The sequence below is a fragment of the Pseudophryne corroboree genome, chromosome 10 (genome assembly GCF_028390025.1).
Source record: "Pseudophryne corroboree isolate aPseCor3 chromosome 10, aPseCor3.hap2, whole genome shotgun sequence".
NCBI classification, from domain to species: domain Eukaryota; kingdom Metazoa; phylum Chordata; class Amphibia; order Anura; family Myobatrachidae; genus Pseudophryne; species Pseudophryne corroboree.
Genome location: NC_086453.1, coordinates 373,087,282 through 373,106,483, shown reverse-complemented (window position 1 = coordinate 373,106,483; position 19,202 = coordinate 373,087,282). Strand labels below are relative to the sequence as shown.

Below are 19,202 nucleotides of genomic sequence, written 5' to 3'. Positions count from 1 at the left end.
AGGGGAATGTCAGACACATAGACATGATCTCCAAGTGTCACCTCTTACAGTCACTGTAAGGAGCACTGCTAGTGAGGAGGGGAATGTCAGACACACAGACATGATCTCCAAGTGTCACCTCTTACAGTCACTGCTAGGAGCACTGCTAGTGAGGGGGGGAATGTCTAACACACAGACATGATCTCCAAGTGTCGCCTCTTACAATCACTGTGAGGAGCACTGCTAGTGAGGAGGGTAATGTCACACACAGACATGATCTCCAAGTGTCACCTCTTACAGTCACTGTGAGGAGCACTGCTAGTGATGAGAATGTCAGACACACAGACATGATCTCCAAGTGTCATCTCTTACAGTCACTGTGAGGAGCACTGCTAGTGAGGAGGGGAATGTCAGACACACAAACATGATCTCCAAGCGTCACCTCTTACAGTCACTGTGAGGAGCACTGCTAGTGAGGAGGGGAATGTCAGACACATAGACATGATCTCCAAGTGTCACCTCTTACAGTCACTGTGAGGAGCACTGCTAGTGAGGAGGGGAATGTCAGACACACAGACATGATCTCCAAGTGTCACCTCTTATAGTCACTGTGAGGAGCACTACTAGTGAGGAGGGGAATGTCAGACACACAAACATGATCTCCAAGTGTCACCTCTTATAGTCACTGTGAGGAGCACTACTAGTGAGGAGGGGAATGTCAGACACACAAACATGACCTCCAAGTGTCACCTCTTACAGTCACTGTGAGGAGCACTGCTAGTGAGGAGGGGAATGTCAGACACACAGACATGATCTCCAAGTGTCACCTCTTACAGTCACTGTGAGGAGCACTACTAGTGAGGAGGGGAATGTCAGACACACAGACATGATCTCCAAGTGTCACCTCTTACAGTCACTGTGAGGAGCACTGCTAGTGAGGAGGGAAATGTCTAACACACAGACATGATCTCCAAGTGTCACCTCTTACAGTCACTGTGAGGAGCACTGCTAGTGAGGAGGGGAATGTCAGACACACAGACATAATCTCCAAGTGTCACCTCTTACAGTCACTGTGAGGAGCACTACTAGTGAGGAGGGGAATGTCAGACACACAGACATGATCTCCAAGTGTCACCTCTTATAGTCACTGCGAGGAGCACTGCTAGTGAGGAGGGGAATGTCAGACATACAGACATGATCTCCAAGTGTCACCTCTTATAGTCACTGTGAGGAGCACTACTAGTGAGGAGGGGAATGTCAGACACACAGACATGATCTCCAAGTGTCACCTCTTATAGTCACTGCGAGGAGCACTGCTAGTGAGGAGGGGAATGTCAGACATACAGACATGATCTCCAAGTGTCACCTCTTACAGTCACTGTGAGGAGCACTGCTAGTGAGGAGAATGTCAGACACACAGACATGATCTCCAAGTGTCACCTCTTACAGTCAATGCGAGGAGCACTAAGAGTGAGGAGGGGAATGTCAGACACAGAGCCGGCCCTAACTGATATGATGCCCTAGGCAAGATTTTGTCTGGTGCCCCCTAGCACAACCGCTAGTTCCGCCTCTGACCCTGTACCCCTTTCCCAGGACCATCACCCCCCACCCATAGCAGTCCTTTTTTTTTTCTACCCCCTGCAATTTAAATAACAGTGTGCACATTCGGCGCACAGGCCAAAAAGGTATGTGTTTTTGCTGGCAAGGGGCATGGCCACACAATAGTACCCCCAATTCAACTTATGCCTCGCAGTAGTGCAACTTTATTCACAATGTATAATGCGAGTGTCCCTTATTCACATTACATCACACAGTAGTACCATTTTACCTTATATACGTTACTCCTCACAGTAGTGCCCCTCATTCACATAACATCATACTGAATTGCTCCTTATTCACATTACACCACACCATATTGCTCTTTATTCTCATTACACCACACCATATTGCTCCTTATTCCCATTACACCACACTATATTGCTCTTTATTCACATTAGACTACACAATGTGCCCTTTCTATACATTACGCCACACAGTAGAGCACCTTACACACATAATGCCACACATTGGTAATGCATTTATACACATAATACCACACATTAATGCCCCTTACACATATGACACACATTATTAATGTCCTTATAAACATAATGCGCCTTACACATTATGCCAACCCTTATTAATGCCCTTATACACATAATTTCCCTTACACATATGACACACATTGTTAATGCCCTTATACACATAATGACACACATAATATCCCTTACACATATGCCGCACATTATTAGTGCCCTTATACACATAATGACACACATAGTGCCCCTTACACATATGTTACATATTATTAATGCCCTTATACACATAATGACACATATAGTTCCTGGCGTGAGTCATCTGGCAGCTTTGCTAACGTTGGGTGCCTATTTTTTATGAAAATGCATCTTATTTGCATTGCTATGTGGCTAGGATGCACAAGCAGCTTCCGCTGATAAAAATGATATGCGGCATGCCTATATACTGTTTGCGACTGTGGCTGTATCTGCATACAAAATGCTACACACAGAATATAGGCATGCCGCATATCATTTTAATCAGCAGAAGCTGCTTGTGCCCCTAGGCATATCAGATGCCCTAGGCAATTGCCTACTTTGCCTATGCCTACGGCCGGCTCTGGTCAGACACACAGACATGATCTCCAAGTGTCACCTCTTACAGTCACTGTGAGGAGCACTGCTAGTGAGGAGGGGAAATGGGGAATGTCAGACACACAGACATGATCTCCAAGTGTCACCCCTTACAGTCACTGTGAGGAGCACTGCTAGTAAGGAGGGGAATGTCAGACACACCAGGGCCGAAACTAGGATTTTCGGCACCCGGGCAAGGCAGTAATTTAGCCCCCCCTTTCCCCCCCCAAAAAAATAATAATAATAATAATAATAATAATAATAATAATAATAATAATAAAAGAAAATAAAAAATACAAAATAATAAATAAAATAAAAATAAAAATAAATAAATAAAATAAAAAACTATTTTTTTATAATGTAAATAAATAAATAAATAAAATAAAAAATTATATAGTTAAATAAAAATGAATAAGATGATAATAAATTAAATAACTAAAAATACAGACTATGCCACACAGTAGTGGACCGACCCTTCATTTCTTAACACTGCACAACAGTATCCCTCACTAACTATATATATATACACCATGAGTGCCACACCTCGTATGATGGACTATATGCACTACACTTGATGGCAACCAGGCACACTTCTAGTACACTTTTAGTTTAACTACAGTGAGTGTCGGCACTCCATGCATAATAAATAAATAAATAAATAAATAAATACACACACACACTGTGTATGTATATATATAACTGCAGAGTTGTTTAGAAATTAATATTTTACTGCATGATAATTACGAAGTTTTGGGATTGCACACCCTGTTTTCAGGAAGCATACGTTTGTGCAATCCCAGAAACGTCATAATTAGCATGAAGTAAAAAAAAAAAAAAGATATATATCTATATATATATATATATATATATATATATATGAAAATAAATGAAATTATGAAATAGATATATATATAGAAAAAAGAATACATAACTATAGTGTATATATAAACCCCGGACCCCTCCACTCACCACTGCAGATCAATCCAAGCCTCCGTGCAGTGAGTGAGGCCAGTGTCCAGGGCTTGCAGCGGGTGCCGGATGTCAGAGGGGCGGCAGGTGACGGTGCGCGCACCGCCGCTTCTCCGTCCCCTGTAAGCAGCGGCCGCCAGCCGGTAAAGATGCGGGCGGGGAGGAGGCGCTACTCGGCGGGCAGGTGGGCAGGCAGGCAGAGGGAGACACAGAGACGCAGCCGCGGTGGGTCCATGACGGCGCCATTTGCGGCTGCGGTAGCAATCGCGGTGGGGTGAAGGAGCAGCTGTCAGGAAGCCAGACAGAGTTCCCTGCGCCCCCTCGACTCCTGCGCCTGGGGCACGTGACCCCTAAGCCCCCCCTAGTTACTGCTCTGGACACACAGACATGATCTCCAAGTGTCGCCTCTTACAGTCACGGCGTGGAGCACTGCTAGTGAGGAGGGGAATGTCTAGCACACAGACATGATCTCCAAGTGTCACCTCTTACAGTCACTGTGAGGAGCACTGCTAGTGAGGAGGGGAATGTCTAGCACACAGACATGATCTCCAAGTGTCACCTCTTACAGTCACTGTGAGGAGCACTACTAGTGAGGAGGGGAATGTCAGACACACAGACATGATCTCCAAGTGTCACCTCTTACAGTCACTGTGAGGAGCACTGCTAGTGATGAGGAGAATGTCAGACACACAGACATGATCTCCAAGTGTCACCTCTTACAGTCACTGTGAGGAGCACTACTAGTGAGGAGGGGAATGTCAGACACACTGACATGATCTCCAAGTGTCACCTCTTACAGTCACTGTGAGGAGCACTGCTAGTGAGGAGGGGAATGTCAGACACACAGACATGATCTCCAAGTGTCACCTTGTACAGTCACTGTGAGGAGCACTGCTAGTGAGGAGGGGAATGTCAGACACACAGACATGATCTCCAAGTGTCACCTTGTACAGTCACTGTGAGGAGCACTGCTAGTGAGGAGGGGAATGTCAGACACACAGACATGATCTCCAAGTGTCACCTCTTACAGTCACTGCGAGGAGCACTGCTAGTGATGAGGAGAATGTCAGACACACAGACATGATCTCCAAGTGTCACCTCTTACAGTCACTGCGAGGAGCACTGCTAGTGATGAGGAGAATGTCAGACACACAGACATGATCTCCAAGTGTCACCTCTTACAGTCACTGTGAGGAGCACTGCTAGTGAGGAGGGGATGTCAGACACACAGACATGATCTCCAAGTGTCACCTCTTACAGTCACTGTGAGGAGCACTACTAGTGAGGAGGGGAATGTCAGACACACAGACATGATCTCCAAGTGTCACCTCTTACAGTCACTGTGAGGAGCACTGCTAGTGAGGAGGGGAATGTCAGACACACAGACATGATCTCCAAGTGTCACCTCTTACAGTCACTGCGAGGAGCACTGCTAGTGATGAGGAGAATGTCAGACACACAGACATGATCTCCAAGTGTCACCTCTTACAGTCACTGTGAGGAGCACTACTAGTGAGGAGGGGAATGTCAGACACACAGACATGATCTCCAAGTGTCACCTCTTACAGTCACTGTGAGGAGCACTACTAGTGAGGAGGGGAATGTCAGACACACAGACATGATCTCCAAGTGTCACCTCTTACAATCACTGTGGGGAGCACTGCTAGTGAGGAGGGGAATGTCAGACACACAGGCATGATCTCCAAGTGTCACCTCTTACAGTCACTGTGAGGAGCACTGCTAGTGAGGAGGGGAATGTCAGACACACAGACATGATCTCCAAGTGTCACCTCTTACAGTCACTGCGAGGAGCACTACTAGTGAGGAGGGGATGTCAGACACAGACATGATCTCCAAGTGTCACCTCTTACAGTCACTGTGAGGAGCACCACTAGTGAGGAGGGGATGTCAGACACAGACATGATCTCCAAGTGTCACCTCTTACAGTCACTGCGAGGAGCACTGCTAGTGAGGAGGGGATGTCTGACACACAAACATGATCTCCAAGTGTTACCTCTTACAGTCACTGTGAGGAGCACTGCTAGTGAGGAGGGGAATGTCAGACACACAGACATGATCTCCAAGTGTCACCTCTTACAGTCACTGTGAGGAGCACTACTAGTGAGGAGGGGAATGTCAGACACACAGACATGATCTCCAAGTGTCAGCTCTTACAGTCACTGTGAGGAGCACTGCTAGTGAGGAGGGGATGTCAGACACACAGACATGATCTCCAAGTGTTACCTCTTACAGTCACTGTGAGGAGCACTGCTAGTGAGGAGGTGAATGTCAGACACACAGACATGATCTCCAAGTGTCACCTCTTACAGTCACTGTGAGGAGCACCACTAGTGAGGAGGGGATGTCAGACACAGACATGATCTCCAAGTGTCACCTCTTACAGTCACTGCGAGGAGCACTGCTAGTGAGGAGGGGATGTCTGACACACAAACATGATCTCCAAGTGTTACCTCTTACAGTCACTGTGAGGAGCACTGCTAGTGAGGAGGGGAATGTCAGACACACAGACATGATCTCCAAGTGTCACCTCTTACAGTCACTGCGAGGAGCACTGCTAGTGAGGAGGGGATGTCTGACACACAAACATGATCTCCAAGTGTTACCTCTTACAATCACTGTGAGGAGCACTACTAGTGAGGAGGGGATGTCAGACACAGACATGATCTCCAAGTGTCACCTCTTACAGTCACTGTGAGGAGCACCACTAGTGAGGAGGGGATGTCAGACACAGACATGATCTCCAAGTGTCACCTCTTACAGTCACTGCGAGGAGCACTGCTAGTGAGGAGGGGATGTCTGACACACAAACATGATCTCCAAGTGTTACCTCTTACAGTCACTGTGAGGAGCACTGCTAGTGAGGAGGGGAATGTCAGACACACAGACATGATCTCCAAGTGTCACCTCTTACAGTCACTGTGAGGAGCACTACTAGTGAGGAGGGGAATGTCAGACACACAGACATGATCTCCAAGTGTCACCTCTTACAGTCACTGTGAGGAGCACCACTAGTGAGGAGGGGATGTCAGACACAGACATGATCTCCAAGTGTCACCTCTTACAGTCACTGTGAGGAGCACTGCTAGTGAGGAGGGGGATGTCTGACACACAAACATGATCTCCAAGTGTCACCTCTTACAGTCACTGTGAGGAGCACTGCTAGTGAGGAGGGGAATGTCAGACACACAAACATGATCTCCAAGTGTCACCTCTTACAGTCACTGTGAGGAGCACTGCTAGTGAGGAGGGGAATGTCAGACACACAGACATGATCTCCAAGTGTCACCTCTTACAGTCACTGTGAGGAGCACTGCTAGTGAGGAGGGGAATGTCAGACACACAGACATGATCTCCAAGTGTCATCTCTTACAGTCACTGTGAGGAGCACTGCTAGTGAGAAGAGGAATGTCACACACAACATGATCTCCAAGTGTCACCTCTTACAGTCACTGTGAGGAGCACTGCTAGTGAGGAGGGGAATGTCAGACACATAGACATGATCTCCAAGTGTCATCTCTTACAGTCACTGCGAGGAGCACTACTAGTGAGGAGAGGAATGTTAGACACACAGACATGATCTCCAAGTGTCACCTCTTACAGTCACTGTGAGGAGCACTACTAGTGAGGAGGGGAATGTCAGACACACAGACATGATCTCCAAGTGTCACCTCTTACAGTCACTGCGAGGAGCACTGCTAGTGATGAGAATGTCAGACACACAGACATGATCTCCAAGTGTCGCCTCTTACAGTCACTGTGAGGAGCACTGCTAGTGATGAGAGGAATGTCAGACACACAGACATGATCTCCAAGTGTCACCTCTTACAGTCACTGTGAGGAGCACTGCTAGTGAGGAGGGGAATGTCAGACACACAGACATGATCTCCAAGTGTCACCTCTTACAGTCACTGCGAGTGATGAGAATGTCAGACACACAGACATGATCTCCAAGTGTCGCCTCTTACAGTCACTGTGAGGAGCACTGCTAGTGATGAGAGGAATGTCAGACACACAGACATGATCTCCAAGTGTCACCTCTTACAGTCACTGTGAGGAGCACTGCTAGTGAGGAGGGGAATGTCAGACACACAGACATGATCTCCAAGTGTCACCTCTTACAGTCACTGTGAGGAGCACTGCTAGTGAGGAGGGGAATGTCAGACACACAGACATGATCTCCAAGTGTCACCTCTTACAGTCATTGTGAGGAGCACTACTAGTGAGGAGGGGAATGTCAGACACATAGACATGATCTCCAAGTGTCACCTCTTACAGTCACTGCGAGGAGCACTGCTAGTGAGGAGGGGAATGTCAGACACATAGACATGATCTCCAAGTGTCATCTCTTACAGTCACTGCGAGGAGCACTACTAGTGAGGAGAGGAATGTTAGACACACAGACATGATCTCCAAGTGTCACCTCTTACAGTCACTGTGAGGAGCACTACTAGTGAGGAGGGGAATGTCAGACACACAGACATGATCTCCAAGTGTCACCTCTTACAGTCACTGTGAGGAGCACTGCTAGTGAGGAGGGGAATGTCAGACACACAGACATGATCTCCAAGTGTCACCTCTTACAGTCATTGTGAGGAGCACTACTAGTGAGGAGGGGAATGTCAGACACATAGACATGATCTCCAAGTGTCACCTCTTACAGTCACTGCGAGGAGCACTACTAGTGAGGAGGGGAATGTCAGACACACAGACATGATCTCCAAGTGTTACCTCTTACAGTCACTGTGAGGAGCACTGCTAGTGATGAGGGGAATCCTGATGGTACTGTGGCAAAAGACAGGGACCAATGTATAAATGTAATGTAGAACATTTTAGAAATGATAACATTTATAAACTCTTTCCAGAAATACCTTAGATAGTAGATGTGGCTGGAGAAATGGCCAGTCTCTCCTATGCCCCCCCCCCCACCCTTCCCCGTTCCCTCTTGGGCAGCAGCATTCCCGATCATATCCCATTCATGTTACAGCAGTGTACCCCGGCTGACGGGAGAGAGGATGGGGATACATGATAAATAGCAGAAATTGGACTTAGCGCTGTGAATGTGATGCTTTGGTTTCTGCTTTGTTATTAGGAATCCACTGAAGCAGAAGAAGACTCCCCTACAGAATCCAGGACTGAATCAGATGCTTCTGGGTCTCCCAATTATACCGGCACAGCCCCATCCAGCAAACCTACCTTTCACAAGTACCAGCACTCCCCTGTAAGGTCACCGCCTGCCAATAAAGAGCATGGATCACCACCCACGTCAGCGGGACCCCGGAGTACAGGCCGCTCTATCCGGGCAGCCGCTGTGCACATGATCCAAGAGCAGGAAGGAGAGTAAGAGCTGGGAACATGTGACAGGAACTGTACTCATCGTCCAATCACTGTGCTCCGGCCATGCGCTTACTAAAGATTAGGGTAACTGCTCAACACTTTCTCCTAGGGCCTATAATATATATATATATATATATATATATATATATATATACTGTATATTACTTTCTTGTAACTAGGACGGTCAGTCCTCAGTCTAGTTCTATAAAATAAAGTGACCTCTAGCAGTGGACAAATCACTGCAGGAAACACTGTGACCTCGGGTAGAATGCTTGATTTTGTCTGCATCACCCTCACATAAAGCACACGCGTGTATACGGAACATGCCGTGACCGTCAGTCTGCATGAATGTGGTATTAGCAGCAGGAAGAGCGGTTACGGTTTATTACCCGTTTATAAGTCCCTGGTAAGGCTTCAGCTCGGTTACTGTCTACAATTTTGGGGGCTCTGCGTATCAGGCAAGGTTAGTGGCAAAATGGTTGTAAATGACTCTAAAAAAGTGTATGCAAGAATAGCGCAGTCCTGGCAGTATGGGTAATGTGTGTGTCTGGAGTAAGCCAGGAACACGTCAATTTATTTTATGTGTAACAAACGCCTCTCATATTAGGCATTAATACAAGTACAGACAGCTCTCTGACACAAACCATAATTGCTCACACGCAGTCACCAAAGCATGATCTATGGCGGTCATTCCGAGTTGATCGCTAGCTGCATTTGTTCGCTGCGCAGCGATGAGACAAAAAACGGCACTTCTGCGCATGCGTATGCGTCGCAATTCGCACGCGCGTCGTACTATTACAACAAACGATGTCGCTTCACACAAGGTCTAGCGAAGCTTTTCAGTCGCACTGGGGGCCGCAGAGTGATTGACAGGAAGTGGGCGTTTCTGGGTATCAACTGACCGTTTTCAGGGAGTGTTTGAAAAAAACGCAGGCGTGCCAGGAAAACGCAGGCGTGCCCGGAAAAACGCAGCCGTGGCTGGGCGAACGTCACAACAGGAACTGAACAGTCTGAAGTGATCGCAAGCACTGAGTAGGTCTGAAGCTACTCTAAAACTGCACAAAATTATTTTGTAGCCGCTCTGCGATCCTTTCGTTCGCATTTCTGCTAAGCTAAAATACACTCCCAGTGGGCGGCGACATAGTGTTTGCACGGCTGCTAAAAATTGCTAGCGAGCGAACAACTCGGAATGACCACCTATGTCCGAGGGCCGGAGAGAGCACCAATCACGATCAGCGGGGCCTTTGCAAACAGCCAATCACAAGCAGTTGGCTAGCACTGGTGATCACTCTCTGACTCATTTTGAATGTGCCCTTACATTACTGCCCGTCCTACTTCACTCCATTCAGGGGCAAGCAGGTGTAAGAGACAGAATCACACATATGCGTGCCAACGCTGTTCTCGGGTTGTACTGAGGGATTTCACACAGTCAGTCATAGGATTGTATATTGGGAAACCTATGAACAAGTATACCTGTTACCATTTATGGATACCTAAATACCTTCCTGATTTGGGCAAGGCAGCCCTGGTGAGGAGAAAGCAGGTGGTCTAGGAAGAATTTCCGGATCTTAACGGACTCCTAAATCCCAGAATGAAACGTAGAATATTAATTTATGAATTGTGAAGGTAACATACGCTGTTCAGTGCTACCCTGAAATTACAGTTACAGTATTACCCTCTCTTTTCCATTACTGACAGCTGAAGCTCCTCCCACATCATTAAGGCAGTGCGTGAATTTAGTTACTGTTATCACTGTCCCCGTCCCATATATGAATCCACCAATCTACAAAGCAGGGTGGCCCAGCTGTCAGTCCCGGTGATCGTGTTAAGAGTCCCATACATCAGTGCCAGGGAATTAAGGGGGACATTTACTAAGCAGTGATAAGAGCGGAGAAGTGAGCCAGTGGAGAAATTTCCCCATCAACCAATCAGCAGCTCTGTATCATTTTATAGTATGCAAATTATAGATGTTACTTCAGTGCTGATTGGTTGCCATGGGCAACTTCTCCACTGGCTCACTTCTCCAATCTTATCACTGCTTAGTAAATGTCCCCCTTAGGGCCTAATTCAGACCCGAACGCAGCAGCAAAATTGTTCTCTAATTGGTAAAACCATGGGGGTCATTCCGAGTTGATCGCTAGCTGCCGATGTTCGCTGCGTAGCGCTGATTTAAAAAAATAGCAAAACTGCGCATGCATATGGGCTGCAATGCGCACGTGCGGCGTACGGGTACAAAGAGCATCGTTGTTTTGCGTAGGTTCTAGCGACGATTCCATTCGCACTCCTGCAAAGCGAAAATACACTCCCCGTGGGCGGCGTCTATGCGTTTGCACGGCTGCTAAAGTAGCTAGCGAGGGATGAGCTCGGAATGACTGCCCATGTGCACTGCAGGGGGGGCAGATATAACATGTGCAGAGAGAGAAAGGAAAGGAGAGAGACAGAAAGAAAAGCAGACAGAGAGAAACTTGGGAGAAAGAGGAAGAGAAAGATTGAGAAAATAAGAGAGGGACTTAAGGGACCTACACTACACACTGGGCGATTTTAGCGATGTTATCCACCAACGATAATATGGTTGGTCGATTTTTTTCACCAACGATTTTTCGCTACACTCTGGACGATATCGATGGCCGATTTGGACGATATGAGAGTACATACATCTATACAGGTTGAGTATCCCATATCCATATATTCCGAAATACGGAATATTCCGAAATACAGACTTTTTTGAGTGAGAGTGAGATAGTGAAACCTTTGTTTTTTGATGGCTCAATGTACACAAACTTTGTTTAATACACAAAGTTATTAAAAATATTGTATTAAATGACCTTCAGGCTGTGTGTATAAGGTGTATATGAAACATAAATGAATTGTGTGAATGTAGACACACTTTGTTTAATGTACAAAGTTATAAAAAATATTGTCTAAAATGACCTTCAGGCTGTGTGTATAAGGTGTATATGTAACATAAATACATTCTGTGCTTAGATTTAGGTCCCATCATCATGATATCTCATTATGGTATGCAATTATTCCAAAATACGGAAAAATCCCATATCCAAAATACCTCTGGTCCCAAGCATTTTGGATAAGGGAGACTCAACCTGTATCATCCAAATTGACTTGCATGTAAAACGTGGATAAATCAACCATGAACGTTCGCTGGGCCGCGCATCGTCCATCGTTGATGCATACACACTGACTAATATGAACGATTTATCATTCATTTTTGAATGATATCGTTCATATCTATCATCGTTATCGGCAAGTGTGTAGGGCCCGTTAACGTGAGAGAGAATGAGAGTGAAAAATTGAGAAAGAGGAAGCGAGGGAAAGAGAGACAAAAAGAAAGAGAAACTAAAGGTAGGTACACATCTCCTATATAATAGCCTTGTGACTCGGTGCCTGGCTTTCTAACGCTGGGCGGAGTCACAGGCACAGATCTGGGTGGCTGGATGCAGGCCAGGAACAGTCCCCTCCCTCGGTCCGCCCATCCCCGCCCAGTCCCCTCCCCATCGCCGCCCAGTCCCCTCTTTCCCTCCTCCCCGTACACACCCTGCACCCTGGTGAGTTGTGACACTGCAGCCGGTGAGTCTTGCCAGACAGTGCGGCTGAGAATGCTGTGGACGACCTCGGCCTGCCGCACCCGCCCCCCTCCCACCCACGGCACCCACAGCCTCCACAATATACGCCCCCCACCCGCGGCACATGCCCTGCGCCACCCCGCACCCTCCCACCCGCGGCACCCACACCTGCAGCGCCCCTCGCCCACCCGCGGCACTCCCTCCCCCACCCGCGGCAGACGCCCCTCCCCCATCAGCGGCACTCCCGCCCCCTCCCCCACCCATTCCACCCACATCTGCAGCACCCCCCGCCCCTCCCCCACCAGCGGCACTCCCGCCCCTCCCCCACCCGCGGCACTCTCGTACCTCTCCCCCACCCATTGCACCCACACCTGAAGCACCCCCCGCCCCTCTGCCACCCGCGGCACTCCTGTCCCTCCCCCACCCGCAGCAGACACCCCTCCCCAACCCGCGGCACTCCCGCCCACTCCCCCACCCGTATAACCCACACCTGAAGCACCCCCGCCCCTCCCCCACCCACGGCACTCCCGCCCCTCCAGCACCCGCGGCAGACGCCCCTCCCCCACGCACGGCACTCTCGCCCACTCCCCCACCCATTGCACCCACACCTGAAGCACCCCCCCGCCTCTCCCCCACCCGCGGCACTCACGCCCCTCCAGCACCCGCGGTACATGCCCCTCCCCCACCCACGGCACTCCCGCCCCCTCCCCCACCCGTAGCACCCCCTCCCCCACCCGCCCCTCCCCCACCCGTGGCACCCACACCACCCACCACATCTGTCCTCCACCCACGGTACACGGCCTTCCCCTACCCGCACCACCCCCGCCCCCTCCCCCACCCGTAGCAACCTCAAAGCCCGGCACCCCCCGCCCCTCCCCCACCCGCTGCACCTCTCCCGCCCCATACCCACCTCTCCACCCGCTACACCCTCCACCCCAACCCCACCCGCGGCTCCCCCACCTGCGGCACCCACAGTATCCACCACATCCGCCCCCAACGTCGGCACTCCCACCCCCTCCCCCACCCGTACCACCCACACCCGCAGCACCCCCCGCCCCTCCCCCACCCGCGGCACTCCCGCCCCTCCAGCACCCGCGGTACATGCCCCTCCCCCACCCACGGCACTCCCGCCCCCTCCCCCACCCGTAGCACCCACACCTGCAGCACCCCCTCCCCCACCCGCGGCACCCCCGCCCCTCCCCCACCCGTGGCACCCACACCACCCACCACATCTGTCCTCCACCCACGGTACACGCCCCTCCCCCACCCGCACCACTCCCGCCCCCTCCCCTACCCGTAGCAACCTCAAACCCCGGCACCCCCCGCCCCTCCCCCACCCGCGGCACCTCTCCCGCCCCCATACCCACCTCTCCACCCGCTACACCCTCCACCCCACCCCCACCCACGGCTCCCCCACCTGCGGCATCCACAGTATCCACCACATCCGCCCTCAACGTCGGCACTCCCACCCCCTCCCCCACCCATACCACCCACACCCGCAGCACCCCCCGCCCCTCCCCCACCAGCGGCACTCACGCCCCCACCCGCAGCACCCCCCGCCCCTTCCCCACCCGCCGCACCCACCACATCTATCCCCCACCCCGGCACACGCTCCTCCCCCACCCCAGGCACTCCCACCCCCTCCCCCACCCGTATAACCCACAACCCGCAAAACCCCTGCCCCTCCCCCACCCGCAGCACCCCCGCACCTCCCCCACCCCCATCCCCCCCCACTACACCCCTGCACCCTCCACCCCACCTGCCCCTACCCCACCCCCATACCCACCTCTCCCCCCCGCACCTCTCCCGCCCACGACACCCACAGCATCCACCACATCTGCCCCCCACTCGCACCACACGCCCACCCCCGCCCGCTGCACTCCCTCCCCCACCCGTAGCACCCCCTACCCCACCCGCACCACCCCCCCCACCCTGCTACACCCCCGCACCCTACACCCCACCCGCCCCTCTCCAACCCGCGGCACCCACAGCATCCACCACATCAGCACCCACCCGCGGCACACGCCCCTCCCCCGTGCGCTGCACTCCTGCCCACCCCTAGCACCCCCCGCACCTCCCTCACACCCATACCCACCTCTCCCCCCCGCTACACCCCCGCACCCTCCACCCGCAGCACCCACCACATCCCTCCCCCACCCACGGCACACGCCTCTCCCCCACCTGCAGCACTCCCGCCCCCTCCCCCACCCATAGCACCCACAACCCGCGGCACCCCCGCCCCCCATACCTCCCTACTCTACACCCTCCACCCAATCCGCCCCGCGCCACCCCGCACCCTCCCGCCGGCGGCACCCACACCTGCAGCACCCCCCACCCCTCCCCCAGCCGTGGCACTCCCGCCTCACTCCCGCACCCTCCCCCACCTGTTGCACCCCCGCACCTCCCCCACCCGCACCACCCACAGTATCCACCACATCCGCGGCATCCACCACATCCGCCGCGCGTCCCCTACCCCACCCGTAGCACCCACACCCGCAGCACCCCCCGTCCCTCCCCCATCCACGGAACTCCCGCCCGCAGCACCCCCTGACCCTTCCCCACCCGCGTCACCCAACACATCCGGCCCCCACCCCCGGCACATGCCCCTCCCCCACCCATGGCACTCCCGCCCTCTCCCCTACCCGTATCACCCACAACCCGCAAAACCCCCGCCCCTCCCCCACCCGTGGCACACCTGTACCCCCCCTACCCCCATACCCACTTCTCCCCCCGCTACACCCCCGCACCCTCCACCCCACCCTCCCCCAACCCACCTCCATACCCACCTCCCCCCCCCCCTCACCCTCCACCCCACCCGCACCTCCCCCACCCGCAGCACCCACAGCGTCTACCACATCCGCCCCCCACCCACGGAACACGTCCCTCCGCCACCCGTAGCACCCACACCTGCAGCACCCGCCACCCCTCCCCCACCCACGGCACCCCCATACCCACCTCTCCCCCCCGCTACACCCCCACACCCTCCACCCCACCCACGGCACCAACAGCATCCACCACATCTGCCCCCACCCGCGGCACACGCCCCCCCATCCACAACATCCCCCTCCCACTGCACTCCCGCCCCCTCCCCCACCCGTAGCACCCACACCCGCAGCACCCTCCGCCCCTTCCCCTGCCCACAGTGCATCCGGACCCCACCACGCCCCCCGCAGCCGCCACTCCCCCAACCCCAGCCCCTCGGACCCCTCCCCCGCACACATCATCTATAGACACCTTCCCCCATTCATGGACCTACCACACCTCACCCACCCGCAGCACCTCTGGCCCATCTCCCACAGCACCTCCGGACCCCATCCACGGCTCCCCTGCACCCACCCCTCCTCCACCCGCAGCACTTCTAGAAGCTAACCTCACCCCCCCTGCAACCCCACCTCCCCAAACACACTCCCACTACATCGCCCCTCCCCCACGCACACCACCTCCAGACCCCCTCCTTCATCCACAGCCCCCCGCATCCACCCCTCCCCCACCAACAGCATCTACACTCCCCTTCCACACCCACACCTCCCCCACCCGCACCCCCTCCCCCATCCACGCCCCCTCTATACCTACCCCTCCCCCACCCACAGCACCTCTGCACCCTTTCCGCCATCCGTGCCACTGCACCCACCCCTCCACCACCCGCAACACCTCTGGACCCCCTCCCACACCTCCACCACACGTAGCACCTCGGACAGCATCCGCAGCCGCTACAAGTGATTCCCTGAATCAGGGTGATCAGTGGCACGGATAGGCACCTCCACCTCACTGAACCCACCCCCTTTCCAAACACCCCACACACACACACTGAACTTCTGTGCCACCAGTGGACATTGGATTAATTAAAAAAAGTAATACTGTGGCCATTATGTGTCTAAGCGACACTGCTACATGTGCCCATTGTGTATAAGTGGCGCTGCTACCTGTGGGCACTGTGTGTATAGGCGGCTCTGCTACCAGTGACCATTGTGTGTATAAATGACACTGCTACCTGTCTCCATTGTGTGTATAAGTGGTGCTGATACCTGTGGCCATTGTGTGTATAAGTGACACTGCTACCAGTGGCCATTGTGTGTATAAGCGGTGCTGCTAAAAGTGGCCATTGTGTGTATAAGTGGTGCTGCTACCTGTGGCCATTGTATGTATAAGCGGCTCAGCTAGCTGTGGCCACTGTGTGTATAAGCGCCTCTGTTACCTATGGGAATTGTGTGTAGAAGTGGCACTGCTAACGGGGGCCATTGTGTGTATAAGCAACACTGCTACCTGTGGTCATTGTGTATATAAACTGCTTTGCTACGTGTGGGCACGTTGTGTATAAACGTCTCTGTTACCTGTGGGCACTGTGTGTATAAGCGGCTCTGCTACCTGTGGGCACTGTGTGTATAAGCGTCTCTGCTACCTGTGGGCGCTGTGTGTATAAGCGGCTCTGCTACCTGTGGGCAGTGTGTGTATAAGCGGCTCTGCTGCCTGTGGGCGCTGTGTGTAAAAGCGGCTCTGCTACCATTGGGTATTGTGTGTATAAGCTGCCCTGCTACCTCTGGCCACTGTGTGGATATGTGGCTCTGATACCTGTGGCCTCTGTGTGTATAAGCTGCGCTGCTACCTGTGGGCGCTGTGTGTATAAGCTGCGCTGCTACCTGTGGGCGCTGTGTGTATAAGCGGCTCTGCTACCTGTGGGTATTGTGTGTATAAGCGGCTCTGCTACCTGTGAGTATTGTGTGTATAAGCTGGCCTGCTACCTCTGGCCACTGTGTGGATACGTGGCTCCGTTACCTGTGGCCATTGTGTGTATAAGCGGCTCAGCTACCTGTGTCCATTGTGTGTATACGCGGCTCTGATACCTGTGGCCACTGTGTGTATAAGCTGCGCTACATACACTAGCAGTATATACTACACTATGTTATTCATTGTGCCCTGCGGCCACTCTTCACGCCCTCACAAAGGGCTACGTCCCCTTGACAATTGCATGCCCTTCCCCCTTGCAATATTTACCCAATAGCAGAAACTTTTTTGCAGGTAATACTCCATATAATAACAATTATAGCACAGCTGAAGCCCGTGCAGGGGTTAACAGGTCGTAGCCTCTTGCAACGCTATTTTCTGTCTAACACCATCCCTCTCTTTTATCCTCTCCCTACCACCCTGCTTCTCCCTATCTTTTACCCATCGCACCGCGTTTTTCTGTACATTCCCTTTCTCCCCCCCTACACCGGTCTACCTTTTCTCAACCGGACCCCATTTCTGTATGCCCTCTATACTGCCCTGTGTTTCTGATTCTGTTATCTACCGGCCTGCGTATGTTCAAAGGCGTGCAGGGGTTAACGGGGCGTAGCCCCTAACGACGGTGTGAAGAGCGCCCGTAGGGTCCGATGAATCACCTAGTTAGAAGATAATTATCTCCTGTATATTAGCCCAGATCTGTGACTCTGTGACTCATTTCCTAACGCTGGGCGTGGCTAGGAGCTCTCATTGGGTTAGCGGCAGGTCTGTCACACCCAGCCCACAGATGATTGGGCGAGAAATGCCCTCCCACACAGGTTACATCCAATGGGAGGCTCTGCCCTTTGGCTGCTGTGTGTTTCCTGGACTCCACTCGGCTGCAGAGGAACTCGCCCTCGGGGGGGAAGCTGCGGTGCCTGGGCCGGGCACAGGAACGTTCACCGCCTGCTGCAGCGAGCACCAACAAAGGTCAGCAGCTTAGCTGCTTCCAGGAGGAGGAGCATTACCAGCGCCTCCCCCACTCGCAGCACCTCCGTCCCCTCCCCATCTGAGGCGCCCCCGCTCCTCCCCCACCTGCGGTGGCACCGGACCCTCTCCCACACCCGTGGCACCCTCGCCTCTCCCCCACCCGCGGCAGCCCCTCCCCCGCCCCTCCCCCGGCAAACCTGCACCCGCCCCTCCCGCATCCGCTGTACCCCCACCCCTCCCCCACCCACGACACCCCCGCAACCGCCCCTCCCCTACCCGCGGCAACCCCCCGCATGTCATTAACGACCCCCTCTGTCGTCTGTGCATGCAGTAATAGTTTGACAACATAGTCCATAACTGCATGTTCGGGGAAGGTACCAGGTGACGTTACTGAACGATATTGTTAGTGACATCGTTCAGTGTGTATCGGCTGCCCGGGAGGGAAGGGCAAACACTAGATGATGTCGCTCATGGGGGTCATTCCGAGTTGATCGCTAGCTGCCGTTGTTCGCAGCGCAGCGATCAGGCTAAAAATTGGCATTTCTGCGCATGTGTATGCACCGCAATGCGCACGCGCGACGTACGGTTACAAAGTCCTTTGTGGTTTTGCACAGGTTCTTTCGAATCTTTCAGTCGCACGGCAGAACGCAGGATGATTGACAAGAAGTGGGCATTTCTGGGTGGTAACCGACCGTTTTCAGGGAGTGCTTAGAAAAACGCAGGCGTGCCAGGAAAAACGCAGGCGTGCCAGGAAAAACGCAGGCGTGCCAGGAAAAACGCAGGCGTGCCAGGAAAAACGCAGGCGTGGCTGGGAAAACGCAGGCATGGCTGGGCGAATGCTGGGCGGGTGTGTGACGTGAAAAGCCGTCCCTCCAACGTTAGAATCAACGCACAGGAAGAGTAAGTCCAGGGCTGGTCTTGTTTTGCACAAAATTATTTTGCA

General features: G+C 52.9%; 1 protein-coding gene across 1 annotated transcript in view; it reads left to right on the top strand.

Annotated features, from left to right (window-relative positions):
• HEPACAM (hepatic and glial cell adhesion molecule) overlaps window positions 1-10,869 on the top strand; it is a 182,609-nt gene extending 171,740 nt beyond the window's left edge. The window contains exon 7 of the mRNA XM_063943754.1: window positions 8,746-10,869. Coding sequence (XP_063799824.1) covers window positions 8,746-8,997 — 252 coding nt within the window. The 3' untranslated portion in view covers window positions 8,998-10,869. The remainder of the gene's footprint in view (window positions 1-8,745) is intronic.
• The last annotated feature ends 8,333 nt before the right edge of the window (window positions 10,870-19,202 follow it).